Here is a 13453-nt window from a genome sequence, read left to right on the forward strand (position 1 = left end):
GCCTGTGAAGGGCAGCTGTAAAGACATGACAGTGAGACCCAAGCCCAGGCTGTAATCATATTTTTATGTCCGAATCAAACTATATTTTTGTTTATTCTGTCCAATACAGACCTTATGACCTTTTACTGCAGAATTCCTTTAGGTCTTGCAACAAAACACACATTGATGCAGTAATCAGAGAAATTTCCCTGTTACATTTGAAAATGCGACAGCTTGAATCCTGCCTGAGTGCTAAACTTTACTCAACAGAATGTCTCAAACCCCACCCAAAGCCTGATGCGTTGATGGGACCTGTCGTGGGTGGAGACATGAGCTGAAAACAACTTGGATTCAGCAGGCCTGGATTGGTTTACTGAACACCTTAAAATACCTGAAAACAGAAGTCAGGGCTGATTATTTTGACTGAAACCCACGAACAAAACACAAAAAAAAGCAGAAAGAAATGTGACACTGAAGGCCAAATCAAAATAATTTATTTTTGGTGACATTTCATACAGTTCTAGGATTGTGTCTCAAACACTTGGTTGATCCATTACTATATTTCCTTTTGCCACCCCAACCCAAATTAACAGAAAATAACCCAAACATAAGGAGGAGGAAGGGGCAATTCCTGTAGGTATTTGCAAGCCTGTCAACATCAACCATATGCTTCTAAATTGATTTCACATTACCCATGAGTAAGATTCTTTTTAAAAACAAGTTAGTGCATTTCTTTAATTATACTAAACCACTAGCTGCTCATACTCATTAATGAAAAAGAAATAACAGCCCCAGTGATTGGTTACTCGTTTTACTGCATTACTAAACCCAAAGTCAATGCATCAAGTATTTTCGCTCAGCTGACATCTCGAACAGTATATAAATGTCATATGCGTGATTTTATTTTGCCAATGCGATTTCACACAACTTTGGGGAAACCAGCCTACCAAGATTGGGAGAAAAGCGTTGTGCATCAGAATTAAAATAAATAAATTTTAAAAAGCAATACATACAGTGAGTCAAACTTCAAATTCTAAGTCAACCTGTTTGTTTTTCAAAAATTAAAAAAAAGGAGAGAAAAGAAAGAAAGAAAGAAAAAAAAAAAACATAACGGCAAACTCACCCTAAAAAGCACAAAACAATCTGGTGATACCTGCTGCCAAAAGCCTCCCTCTGTAAATTCAGTACTACAACAATTACATTCTCCCACACACATTTCTAGTGAAGGGTTATTACAATATAGCATAGGCAACTACACCTCTACAGCTTCTTCAAAATCCAGTTTCACTGAGCCAAAAGTTTCCCCAACACTACATCATTTAGCGGACCTCGCGAGTAAAAATCAAACTTTATCCGAGCACACTACGATCGCAGGCAGCTGGCACATAGCACGTGAAAATGCTCCAATTCTCTTTAGACGCACGACTTGGCTGCCAAATATTATGTCGCTATCATCCTTAGCTAAGAGCACTCCTCAAGTCTATTTTTGACACTATGCCATTGTTGAGAACAATTCACAGATATAAGCTTAACCTGGATATCCTGTGATGACGTAGAAAAGCCAAACCTCACCTAAACCATCGGGCGCACTGAACAGTCAAATCTTACCATGAACCTAATCTGCCTTTTCTTTCTCTCTTGGAAAACATCAACCTACTACCCAAGCAAACATGTAAACAGAGAACCTGACTGATTATCAACATGACAATGTTCTGAATCCATCAGAGTGGGCAGACCCCAAAAATCTGTTCTGATAGACAGATAAAACTTAGTATGAAAAACTTTGGACCAGGCTAACAGGTTCACCGCGGCCAACCGGCCAGCGAGCGCCCCAAAGTGGTTTTCGGCTTCAAACAAAACCACACATCTGACTGCGGCGTACATCGACAGCGTCCGATATCTGACTGATAACGATTTAAGCCAATTATGAACCAGGATCAAAATACTACCATAGAACATATTTCATTAATATACATTAGAAGACCACACTGTCCAGTTTTCAGGACAATGATTCTGAATCTCTGATGTAAAAATCAAAGAAAAAAAAAAAAAAATCATCCATTTCATCAGTGCAACAGCACACTGGAGCACTTCAGTCATTTTGCTTAACAATCAATGCATACACAGACATCAGTCAACCCTTCAGTCATACTTGCAAACCTAAGCACACAAGGAAAAAAACAAAACAAAAAAACCCAACAAAAAACTGATGTCTCATTGCGTGTTAGTGATATTTTTGTATATGTACATGACATATATGCATGTTCTTTTCGTCTTAGTGCATATTGTTCTTGCAGACATCTATTCGTTAAAATAAAACAAGAAGGTAGAGGGCCGTGTATGAGGCCCGTCCTCCCACCTCTCCCTAGCAGAGCATAAATGAGACGTCCTCCAGATCAATCACACTTAAAATTCTTTTAAGCACAACGCTGGAGGCCAAAACAAAAATTTTTTGTTTCCTTTTGAAAAACACTCATCGAAGTTCTTCAGGTGTCATTTTGCCCATTAGTCCTGGATGTCCCGGTCTTATTGTCATTTTAAAAGCTTTTCTTTGGACAAGTTCCAGGGGGAAGGTGGCTACCATAATGTTGCTTTTATGTTATTCATTTTTATATAATTATATATATCCATGTATATATTCATACATCTTTTTTCTATTCATATCAAGTTTTTACTTTGGCGATACTGGGGGGATATTCTGCTCTTTGCCAGTGTGCCTGTAGCCTCCCTGGGGGGAGCCGCGTCGAGCCGGAGGCGGGCGCCTCTGGTCCCGAAATTTGAGGCCCCCGGTGCCTCTGGGGCCATTGCTGCGGTAGTAGCCTTGAGAGTCACGTTCACGTGGTGGCCGGCTCTCCTTGCATTCCCAGCCACCCTCCCTGTCGTGGCCTTTCTCTTGCTTGTCTCCAGGACCGCTGCTGGAGCCTGGCTCCTCGGCCTTGTTCACGCGCAGCTCGCGCAACGGCTGGCCTGACGCGTTGCCCGAGGAAGCTGGGGCAGGGGCTGCAGGGGGAGGGTCCTTGGGTGGCCGTTGGCACACCTCGGCGTAGCTGAGCTTACGGGGCTCCTGAGCCAAGGCAGGAAAAAGCACAATTTTAAAAACATGCAACACAGAATCCAAATAATACATTCAGCCTTGTGGTTCCTCTAGTCAATCCCTCAGATCTCATAATCTTAACGCTCACTGGGGTAGGAGTGAACCGTCTGGACTTTTGGTGGGAAAGGGCAGAGAGAGACAAAGGACAGAAACTAAAGAAGAGAGACAGACAGAGGACGGGGGAGGGAACCAAAGCCAGTTGGTCCACTACCTCACTTCCCTCTATGCGCAAATGGTGTCATCATCAGGACTGTGCTCCGGTGTGGGCTGTTACTGCAAAGAAGCAGATCCTCACCTGTGCAGGGCTGGGAGTCGTCGCTGTAGCAGGAGCCGGCGTGCTGGGTGTCGCTGGCGTGGAGGCAGCAGAGGACTGAGGCCTGGAGCTAGGCACAGGCTGTGTGGAGGAGGGCGGGTTCACGGTAGTTTGAACGGGTGTGCGTGGAGTCACTTTTGCAGCTGGAGCTGACGACTCTGCCCGGTCAACCCTCTTCTCCTGACGAGTGATACTGTCAGAACACGGAGTACCCAACGTTAGTTACGACTTTAAGTCTAATACAGACGTTTGTCTTTGAATTGTCATGTTTGGACGGTCTTACCCAGGGGCTGAGGGTCCATGTGGTTGTGTGGCAGATTTTGCCACGGTCAGGGCAGGACTTGAGACAGCCACAGCCTCCTCTGCGACTTGGGCTTGGCCTGAACTGGGACTCACAGTGGCTTCCTTATTGGCTTGTTCGGTCTATAAACAGCAAGGAGGCATGCATGTTACACCTCCAACGTTTCCCTCTAAGCAATAATGTCACTACAGTTTTATCTAGGAGATTAGTCTTAATTTCTTCTTACCTTGTCCCGGTACAAGCCGCGTACAACGTCTGACATTCGGTTTTCTAGCACTGGCTCTCCCTGTGTACTGACCACACAGCCAGGAAGAGGTGGGAAATTGGTAGCAGCCAAGTCAAACTTGGGTGGAGAGACCTTTGCCTCTGCTAGCGGTACCGGCCTCTGAGGAAGGAAATTGAAATGGAGGCAAAAATAAGGGAAAAGTCACGAGCTGTTTCACGCTTAAAATGACAAATGCCAACACGACAAAAGACAACGTGAAAACTGCCATTTACCGCAATCCGTTCGTCTTCTCGCCTCCTCCGTGTTCCTCTGTAGGTTGTGCCCCGTCTGAAATGCAAATAAATGATCAGTCGAGTGTCGCTGGTCGCGCCACAGCACGCGAGCAGCAGGCCAGCCACATATCAGACCTGCCAGTTTGGGTAAAACAGGTTTACCTTCCACGTCCGGCCATGCCGCCGTCGTCGCTGGGGTCCAAAGACGAGGAAGAGGAGGAGAGATGCGAGAATGCTGAGCTCAGGTCGGAGGCTGTCTGGACTGGGTTAGTGGTGGAGGCCCCGGCAGCAGTCGGGGCAGGCGGCTGCGGGCTGCACAGTCCAGTCAGACTCTCCAAGGGGACGGGGGTTATAGACGCACTGGTCACCTCACTTGTCCTCACCTGGGGCTTCACGTGGTTTCTGTTGCAGAGGGGGAAAGGTGAAAATGAGCAGGGTCAATATCATCTTGAAAACACTCTTAAAACATACTGGTAACCAGTGTTTCCTGCAGAGCTTTTTTTCCTTGTGGGCATAATTTTGGACTCCAGGAGGTGTTACACTGACCATACTACTGGCTTTTACAGCAAATGCTTCCAACCAGTTTGACTTCCTGCTTTTAGGGCGGCTGTTAATACGATAGGAAAATTTGCAGAGGAAGAATGAAATCCATCTCACTGCACATGTGGTCATCTTTATATTACGTCCAAGTTATTGTCCGGTGGTAATGCATTTGCAAGCACTTGTTCCAATGCCCAGCAGCTGTTACAGATATGTAAATCCAGTTTAACGAGCTACCACCTGTCTGGTCCGATGAGTGGAGCTTGTGTTTGGACGTGAATGCAATTACAACCCTGATTCTAAAGAAATTGGGATGCGGTGTTAGACAAACAAAAGGTGACAATTTAATAATCCTTTTTTGACATATACTCAATTGAGAGCAGTACAAAGACAACATATTTAACGTTTGACCTCATTAACTTAATTGATGTTTGTAAATATCTGCTTATTCTGGATTTGATGCAGCAACAATTTTCAAACAATTTGGGACAGGAGCAGCTTAAGACTGGGAAAGATGTGGAATGCTCCAAAAACACCTGTTTGGATCATTCCACAGGTAAACAGGCTCATTGGTAACAGGGGATAGTATCGTGATTGGGTATGAAAGGGGCATCCTGGAAAGGCTCAGTTGTTCACAAGCGAGGATGGAGCGAGGTTCACCACTTTGTCAGACGGTTGTTGGTTAACACAGTTTGTTTGCATTCTGTTTTCAGCCTCCCAGCTTGTTTGGAATCAGGGTTGAACATACAGAAACCTGCACTGTAATCACAGCGGCTATAGGAATGAAATTGGAGCAGACAGGAATAAACCTACATAAATCACTGGAGGCTGAAGCATCTAAACGGACTTCAAAGGAAACACTGGTGGCATCAGTTTGCTGGAGGAATTAGACAGCATGCTGTGTCCTCAGGACAAATGCGGAGACATGCAGGACTACATCTGTGCTCATGATTGGCTGAAGCAGGGAGACTTTTGATGTCAACATACTCCATGTTTGGCAATCTGCAACCAACCACAAACTCACTGAGAAGAGCTGACAACGCCCATGGTAAACCCAGATGGGCGACTAATATCTTAATGCACCGCAATTAGCGCTTTTGGAGAGAGACACTGTTTGTCTCGCAGCTTGATTCACATTGTTCGATCTCCTAAGGAGTCTTTGACCCTCAGATCTCATAATCTGAACGCTCATTGGGATGAGAGTGAAGCACCTAACTTTGGAAGGGAAGGCTAGAGAGAAAAGAAGAGGAGGAGAAAGGGAGAACCAAAGCCAGCTACTCCACTCCCTGGTTTCCCTCTATGCGCATCTTGATCTCATCACTGGGTCTGACTTAGGAAGAGTTCAGTGACATATTAGTGAAGCTGATTTTTCAGCATACAGATTAAAGCTGGACAGCCGGCTGACCAAGACTCAACTCTAAAGTGTCAGCATTTCTTGTTATAGCCTATAACAACACATGGACTATGGTAATACAACCACTGACGAGGAAAGCAGCAGTAAAACAAAGAAAAGACAATGACCAAATACAATGGATGGTTAGTTGTGATGGAGAGAAACTGTTATATGTAATAATGTCACAGCAAAGAGGATAATTTGGAGCCAAGGTGGCCAGAGCTGGGAAAAGCCAGTTGCTCAGAATCAGATAGCAGCAGCTGCTGCTGCCATGTTGTAGGTAAGCCTACATTTATCAAATGACATGGCAAATCCAGGATGTCCATTACCTGGCAACAAACATTTATCACACTGATGAAAAGGATTACGGCTCGGCAAATCTGACTGGCAGAAGGCAGGGGGGGCCCCCGTTATGGATTTAGTCATTTGGCTGCTGCAGTATGGTAAGAGATGAGGGGAGCAATGAAGCTTATCATACAGTATAATAGTGGTACCTGAAGGCATTTATTACATTCTTTCTTGAATAGAGGGGGACACTGTGGGGACAGTAAGAAGACAGGGAGTGAAGAACATTTCCCTGCTGAAGTTACCATTATCTTCAAGCAAAATTTAATATCAAGTGGTAAAACATTGCACTTAGATATACGTTTATGCAAACACCACATTTAAAAAAAAAAGAAAAAAGAGGTTCTTACCGGTTTCTGTTGAATGGGCGCGTGATATTAAGAGAATTGGAGCCAGTTTTGTAGTGTCCGGCTGAGCCAAATCCATTCACAAAGCTACTGTTGGGAAACGGTGCCTGCACAAGGACAAAAAATAAATAAAAGACAGTGTTTACAAATCCCATTTCATGCAACAATGTATTCAAGGTAATTTGTTTAGCAGCTACCACAAGGGCCTGAATACAAATTTCCTTTATTACTGGCTGTGTTTACTCCAGAAAACTTGAATATGTTGGCTCACTTGTTATGCAAAATAATGTGTGTTTATGTCTACTGACAAGTCCAACTGCAAGACGGGAGAGACTCATTTGAATTCACTTAATGCATTTCTGTTCAGATGTTAAAACAAACAAGGTGGCGATGACTAACAAGCGACTGGGCAGGTTTTCTGGATGCGGGGGGGCCAACAGCTACTGCTGGTGCACAACTTGTGGCTTTCAAGCTTAATTACTTGCATCACATTTTAGGCATCGAATGCTAATGGCGCATGGAAATGCATGAGGGATGAATTCCAGAGTAACTTTGAGTTAGTGCGACGTGTCTCACAGCAGTGTAGGTGCAGCGTGTCTCACCAGAGGAGTTTCGAAATACGGTGTGGGCGAAGGCGTCCAGGTGGGAGGTACGATGCCGTAGACTGGATACTGCTGCTGGGGGTAGACGTGCTGCATGTAGAGTGGAGAGCTGTACTGGGACTGGCTCTGGGACTGCTGAGCGTACAGGCTGCTGTCCATGCTACGGTAGCCATTCTTCGCAAAGAATGTGTTGATGGCCTTTATCCTGGCCTGTCAGCATGGGGAAATTTTTTTTTTTTTTTTTTTTAAATCAGGAGGAGTGAAATGACTCAAAAGAAATTTAGAAACGGCCCTTTTCAAAATGACGACCAGAGTTTTAAGCGAACTCACCATAATGGGGTTTCCCTGAAACGTTTTTACTTCCTCTCTCAAGTACTTGTATGCCTAGAGGAGCAGAAGAAGGACTCATCAGGCGATTCGCGGTTCAACATGTCGACTGAATGTTAAGAAAAGTGCCATCGTGACTTGCGTTACCTGCTGAGCATCTGTGTCTGATTGGAATGTGATGTACCAGTTGTTGTTGTGCGCGAACTCGACACTTATCACCTTTGGACAGTTGTCATTTTTGAACAGAGCCTCCACTTCCTGTGAAATAGATGCAAAGAATGGACTCACACTTCGGATAAATATTAACTTTAATCTCACGCTTCGTGCAGTATTCATTGCTAATGTGTGCACAAGTTAGCTTTACCTCGACAGGTGTGGTTTCAGGGACCTCCCTCAGGATGATAATGCACCGCTTGTGATTTGGACGTACTTTCTCCCCCTTCTCGTCCACTTGTACCATCGGCGAGGCTGAGGGAAATTCAGGGGGTTTAAATCCAGACACATAACAGATGTAGGCTTGCCATTTTAACACAAACCATATCTGAAACTTTGCACTCACATCTCAACACATCCAGGATGAGGTCCATGTCAGTGGTGAGGACCTTGATGCCCTCCATGCTGGCTATAGTCCAAATAGGGACAAACTGGTCACTGTCCATCTGGGACATCAGGTACAAATCCTTCGAGAGGTTTTCTCTGAATCACAAAATGACAAAGTCTTGTGGATCAGCCTTCCCTTGACTTGGGAAACAAGTCCAGTTTCCACATTCTACAGTACAAAAGGTGCTTTGAGTGCTTGGCTCTTACCGAGAGAAATAAAACTCCAGCTCTTTCTTCAGAGACTCTCGTAGATTCTCGGAGGAGATCGGCTGTTCTTCAGGTTTGGAATCCACTGAAAACCAAAAAGAAAATGTCAACGGTAAAAAAAGTGACAATATAATTCATAACAAGTTCATCTGGAACATAGATACTTTCAGAGAGACTCAGGGATTGGGTGGGGGGATAACATCTGATGTGTGTCATCCACCCGCTGCCATACAGGGTGAACATACAGTCAGTGGCCACTTTATTAGCTACACCTGTAAAGTCTAATTACAACTGTTCTCCTGCTCGTGCAACTTTTATGTTGAGTCTTTTATCAGTAATAGAGTGGTCCCCCAAACCTGGATTGTCAGAGTCGGCACTTGTTTGTCATGCACCTGCTGTGGCTCTGCCCACCCCACACTACACTCTTATGATCAGCCTACATGCGTCTGATGCTTTACCTATGAGACCCACGCTGTAATGCCTTTGTGAATCATCTGTGATGTGAACTGACAGTCAGCACCAGAGCTGAGGGCGTTGGAGGTCTTGTTTTGGCCTTGGTTTGTAAAACTTATAGCCTGCCATGCCTTCACTCCTGCATTGCTTTGTGTAGTGACACAGCATAAAAAAGTGCAGTGGTTTAACTGACAAAAGGTGAGTAGACTCCCAACCCATGACTTAAATAATCAACTTTTAGGGGGCATCTGTTATCAGTGAGGTCATTGTTAGTGATGCTGTCTGCCCCTCTCCTGTAAGCCAATGGGAAGGACAAAAAGGCACGCTGAGCATAACTGTGGAGTGTAGACTGCTTCATTACCTTTCATTAAGTAATAATATGCAACTCATGTGAGTATTATTTAATGAGTATGACTGAGCCTGAGAAAACAGATATGAAATGTATTTTGTGGCTGTAGTTATGTGGCTCCAAAGTCCAAGAAAATTACCCTGATGTCATCATCAGGGGACAATAAAGTTGAGCACAATCATGTGGCCTGGACAGCCAGCAGTCTGCAGGTTTTCATTCCACTCAAGCAAACTTATTTTAAATCCCATCCAAACTTTAGCATTCAGATAATAAAAATGAACAAATGCTGATGTCACGGTTGGTGAGTGCACATGAGGTGATGTTACTGACCTGAGGTCCCTGTGGTGGACTCAGCGGGAGTAAATCCCAGCTCCGGAGGGTCCATTCCATTTACTGCTATCTCAGCTGTTGCTGTGGAGCTGCTGTCATCCAGGGCCGTGAATCCCACAGTGTACTGCTTGCACCCAGCAGACGAAGGCTCAGAATAACCTGTGGACAAGGTAAAGAGTTTCATCCAGAACCATCAGGTCAGTTTTAAAGCTGTGTTCCTGTGTTTGGCTTAATGCTGTGGGTGCACATTGATAAAAGTATGGATGTATACAGATGTCAAGGGAAAAAAGGTGTGAACTTGATGCAAAATTTGTTTAAATGTAAATTTAAGTAAGGTGTTATAACTATTGCTGACGAGAAAAAGTCAATATTTATTTCAACAGACATGACAGCCAGTGACCAGTTTTCCAAAGACATGCCGTTTTTTCACACTTTAAAGCTCTGCAAAGTTTCTGATGGATATGTAATTGAGCTGATGTTAGAGTATCTCACCTTCACTGATGTCTGAGGCGGGCCAATGAGGACTGTTGGTAACAGCTTCGCTGGAGGCCACAGGCATCTCCTGCCACACCTTGGCATTTGGGTTCAAACCGGTGCCCTTAGAGGTGACCTTCAAAGCAGAAACAGCAGGATCAGACGAGTTCATTTCACAGCCGCCAATCATTCAAATGAGACCGCTGCAATTTGACTGTTTATTTACGATCAAACAGATCTGAATGTGACTGATACGCCTCATCTGTAACTGAGACCAAGACTATGCTGAGTATCATGCATTTAATATTCTTGCTGATTCACCTCAGACTTGCCATCATATTCATTCCCAGACAACTACTAATGAAGATTTTGAGAGATCTGAGTTGTTGCAGAGGCAAATTTGTTAACGTCTGAACAGATTTGAACACATAAAGGTACACTGCATGTTTTGTAACTATCCAGTCAATCCATTAACACTCCCAACAACAACACATGAAGTTACTTTTTATATCAAATTAAATCAAATGCAGTAAGCAGCAGGCACCTTCAATGCATTAAACCAAATAGATCCAACAGCCTTTGGGGGTATCTATGACCATCAACTAGAATCTTAAGGGAACATGATAACTTGATATAATTATGGCAACAGACTTTGAAAATCTAAAAGTAACCAAAAGGCAACAAAACACTTAAAACATCCCAGAAAAATAAAGTTATTCATATAATTCAAACAACTCTGACTAACAAATCAACCGTGTAACCATTTAGTTTTACAGGCTGATGCACTTCCGTCAATTCTGTATCTCCTTCAGCTACTGAGCGAAATAAATGTGTCCCTTGTGTTGTTTGGGTAAACGTTACATCATCACAAAAGCATCAGCATATATACAAAAACCAGGCAGCAACAACAAGCAAAAAAAAAAAATAAATAAAAACCTTACAGACTGAACAAGGAATTAAACTGTAGTGTTGAACGATGTCCCATGGAGGAACGACAGCATGCAGGCAACCATCACTACACCTGCTGAGTTCACTGATTCCTTCAACCTTATATTTAGGGGGCACAAACTGAAATCACCTGCTGCAATCTTAGGATAGCGGGAACACCTGCATACCATTGACATCTCCATGACATCTAATTGGAAACCAGAGAAATACAATGAAATGTGCCACATTGGGGACATAGATCCCCTGAGGACAAAAGAAGCCATTATCTAGTTAACCTCAAGGAGAAGAATGATTATTAAAGCTTCGCACAACTGACATGTCTGCTTTGTAATAGATGATGATAAAACTGGGTAAAAACCCACTAACACAGTATTAGGCGTACTTTGTGTAACTTTCACCAATATATTTTTGATGCATGTAAATCAAGGACTGGATCTGACTCTCGGTATCAAACGGGTTGTGAACTGGCAGGAGAACTCCTTACCCTGCAAAGATCCATGGCCAAGAATAGACCACACATACTGTACATATTAAGGCATACAGACACCGATACGAACTTCATGTGTTTCAACTGTGGATTGTGCTTAAACTGAAGCTGATGACAGCTGTACATTAACTTTGAAGCGCCAGTAACTGTCACATTTACCAGCTTCTTCTTCTGACACTGTCACCTGTTAACAGGTGCACCTCCTGTTTGCAAAAGCGATCGGCCTGACAAGTACAGCTGCCGGTTAGCAATATGCCTCAGGACACTTCTCTCCACCAATTAGTCAAGAATGGTGGAGCGAAACGATTAGGCCTCGGTGACTTTCAAAAGAAAGCCTGAACATTTATGTACGGTGCAATATTACGCATGGTTACAATGCATGCTTCTGTGTTACAGGCCGTTGCCAGCCAAGTAATGTCAGCTGACTGCGCTGCGCAGCACAGGCCAGGTATTTGCAACGCATGTCACTGCGCTAGCTGCATTAGCTAGCAGCGCGATTAGCTAACAGCCAACGTTACTGAAGGAGCGTTTATCCTTCGGCTAATACTCGAAGTATCGATCACTTACAAATGGAAAATAATTCAATCAGCACTCCTCTGGTCCAAACAGAAGTGACATTCTCCAGCTGTGTCAAAACTTAACTTAAAGGCTAATGATTACTCAGCAAACTACTTAATGAGCTTGCTTGTTACAGTGGCTAAGCTAGCGTTAGCTTGCTATCTAAGGGTGCTGCAGTGGAGATCTGGGTAACGATAAGTGTGTAAAATGACCTGCCCGTACTGGTTGCTCGTTAGTAGTCGTGCAAACACTGCCATATGTGCGGTGCCTGAGGCTGTTTTCGCTTGATAATTAATATCACTTTACGATTAAACACTATGAGAGGATGATTGCACGAATGGCCATAAAGTCAAAGCCAAGCTTAAACTTGGTGGCTTATTAAATGTCTTGTTTGGGTTAATTTTAGCTGTTGCCTAATGGATATCGCCCATCACGCAGAGGGGGGCGTACTATGCTAACAGGTCTCCAACGAGCAGCAGTCGCTTAGCCAGCTAGCTCACCAGCTAAAGAAGGCCTCACTCACCATGCCGCCTGACCCTCCCTCGCTCCCCAGCGGAGCCTCGTCCTTCCCACCGGTCTTCGGTCCGGGATCAGTCTCCTCCTGCAGCAGCGGCAGCTCTCCGCTCTGATCTGAACTCATCAGCCGCTCCTGACTCACTTCCACCCCGTCGCGTTCTCCCGGCCCCCGCCTGCCACCACCTCCTCTTTCCGAAATAGCGGCTGGGTTCAGCAGTCAGTCTGGTTCTCTCCTGTTCGACTGGATTGGCCAGCAGCACACAGAAACTAGCTTACTAGCTAGCTAGCCGGCTAGCAGATGTGCTACAGACTGAGGCTAACGACCTAGCGTGCTATGAATCAACGAAGCGGGCTAACGTCAGCTAGCTCAATGAATCAAACTTGCACGCTACGATACTAATCGCATAAGCGATGCCAAACCATGACTCTTCTTAGACCACAGTCCCCGCTGGCATTTCATCAAATATGACACTACACACCGGGTTCGTGAGGCGCATTCCTAGCCGGGCGACCGGAGCGGACACTGGGGACACGCACCCTTCCTCAGCGCAGGCACACCGTCCGCCGACGTCCCGGCTGCCACCGCGAGTTCTCGGTGACCTCTGCAGAAAGCATTTCCTTTTCCTTTTCCGGATCCAAACTGTAGTTTTACACAGTAGTTTTGAGAGTAACGAAGTCATTTTATTACAGTATTTATGTATTATGTAATTCTGTACCGAGGAGTACCACGATCAGGGTATATAAATATATATGCAGACTTCTTGTATGTTATTGGTGTTGTTAGAATGATAA

General features: G+C 44.5%; 1 protein-coding gene across 2 annotated transcripts; it reads right to left on the minus strand.

Annotated features, from left to right (window-relative positions):
* Positions 1-457: 457 nt before the first annotated feature.
* On the minus strand, positions 458-13239 carry larp4aa (La ribonucleoprotein 4Aa). Of its 2 annotated transcripts, XM_070968354.1 has the most exons (17): positions 12669-13239; positions 10171-10288; positions 9679-9837; positions 8547-8631; positions 8299-8435; positions 8104-8207; positions 7887-7997; positions 7743-7796; positions 7413-7622; positions 6814-6917; positions 6613-6654; positions 4348-4587; positions 4186-4240; positions 3914-4072; positions 3670-3809; positions 3369-3579; positions 458-3043 (listed from the first exon to the last, which is right to left on the minus strand). In XM_070968354.1, exons 1-17 carry the CDS (start codon positions 12783-12785, stop codon positions 2651-2653), a joined length of 2439 nt encoding a protein of 812 aa, XP_070824455.1. In that variant the 5' UTR covers positions 12786-13239; the 3' UTR covers positions 458-2650. The 2 variants fall into 2 exon arrangements, with proteins under 2 accessions (XP_070824455.1, XP_070824456.1); XM_070968355.1 differs by lacking the exon at positions 6613-6654 and having other exon boundaries at positions 12669-13235.
* Between the last annotated feature and the right edge of the window lie 214 nt (positions 13240-13453).

The sequence above is a fragment of the Chaetodon trifascialis genome, chromosome 8 (assembly GCF_039877785.1).
Source record: "Chaetodon trifascialis isolate fChaTrf1 chromosome 8, fChaTrf1.hap1, whole genome shotgun sequence".
Taxonomy (NCBI): Eukaryota; Metazoa; Chordata; class Actinopteri; order Chaetodontiformes; family Chaetodontidae; genus Chaetodon; species Chaetodon trifascialis.

What these genes read in the sequence shown, in the direction of transcription:
- larp4aa (XM_070968354.1), bottom strand. Translation starts at nt 12,785, where the DNA reads ATGAGTTCAGATCAGAGCGGAGAGCTGCCGCTGCTGCAGGAGGAGACT. An exon ending in GCGGCTTGTACCGGGACAAG is followed by an intron (nt 3,810 to 3,913) that starts GTAAGAAGAAAT and finishes TGCTGTTTATAG; the next exon opens with ACCGAACAAGCCAATAAGGA. An exon ending in CGACTCCCAGCCCTGCACAG is followed by an intron (nt 3,044 to 3,368) that starts GTGAGGATCTGC and finishes GCCTTGGCTCAG; the next exon opens with GAGCCCCGTAAGCTCAGCTA.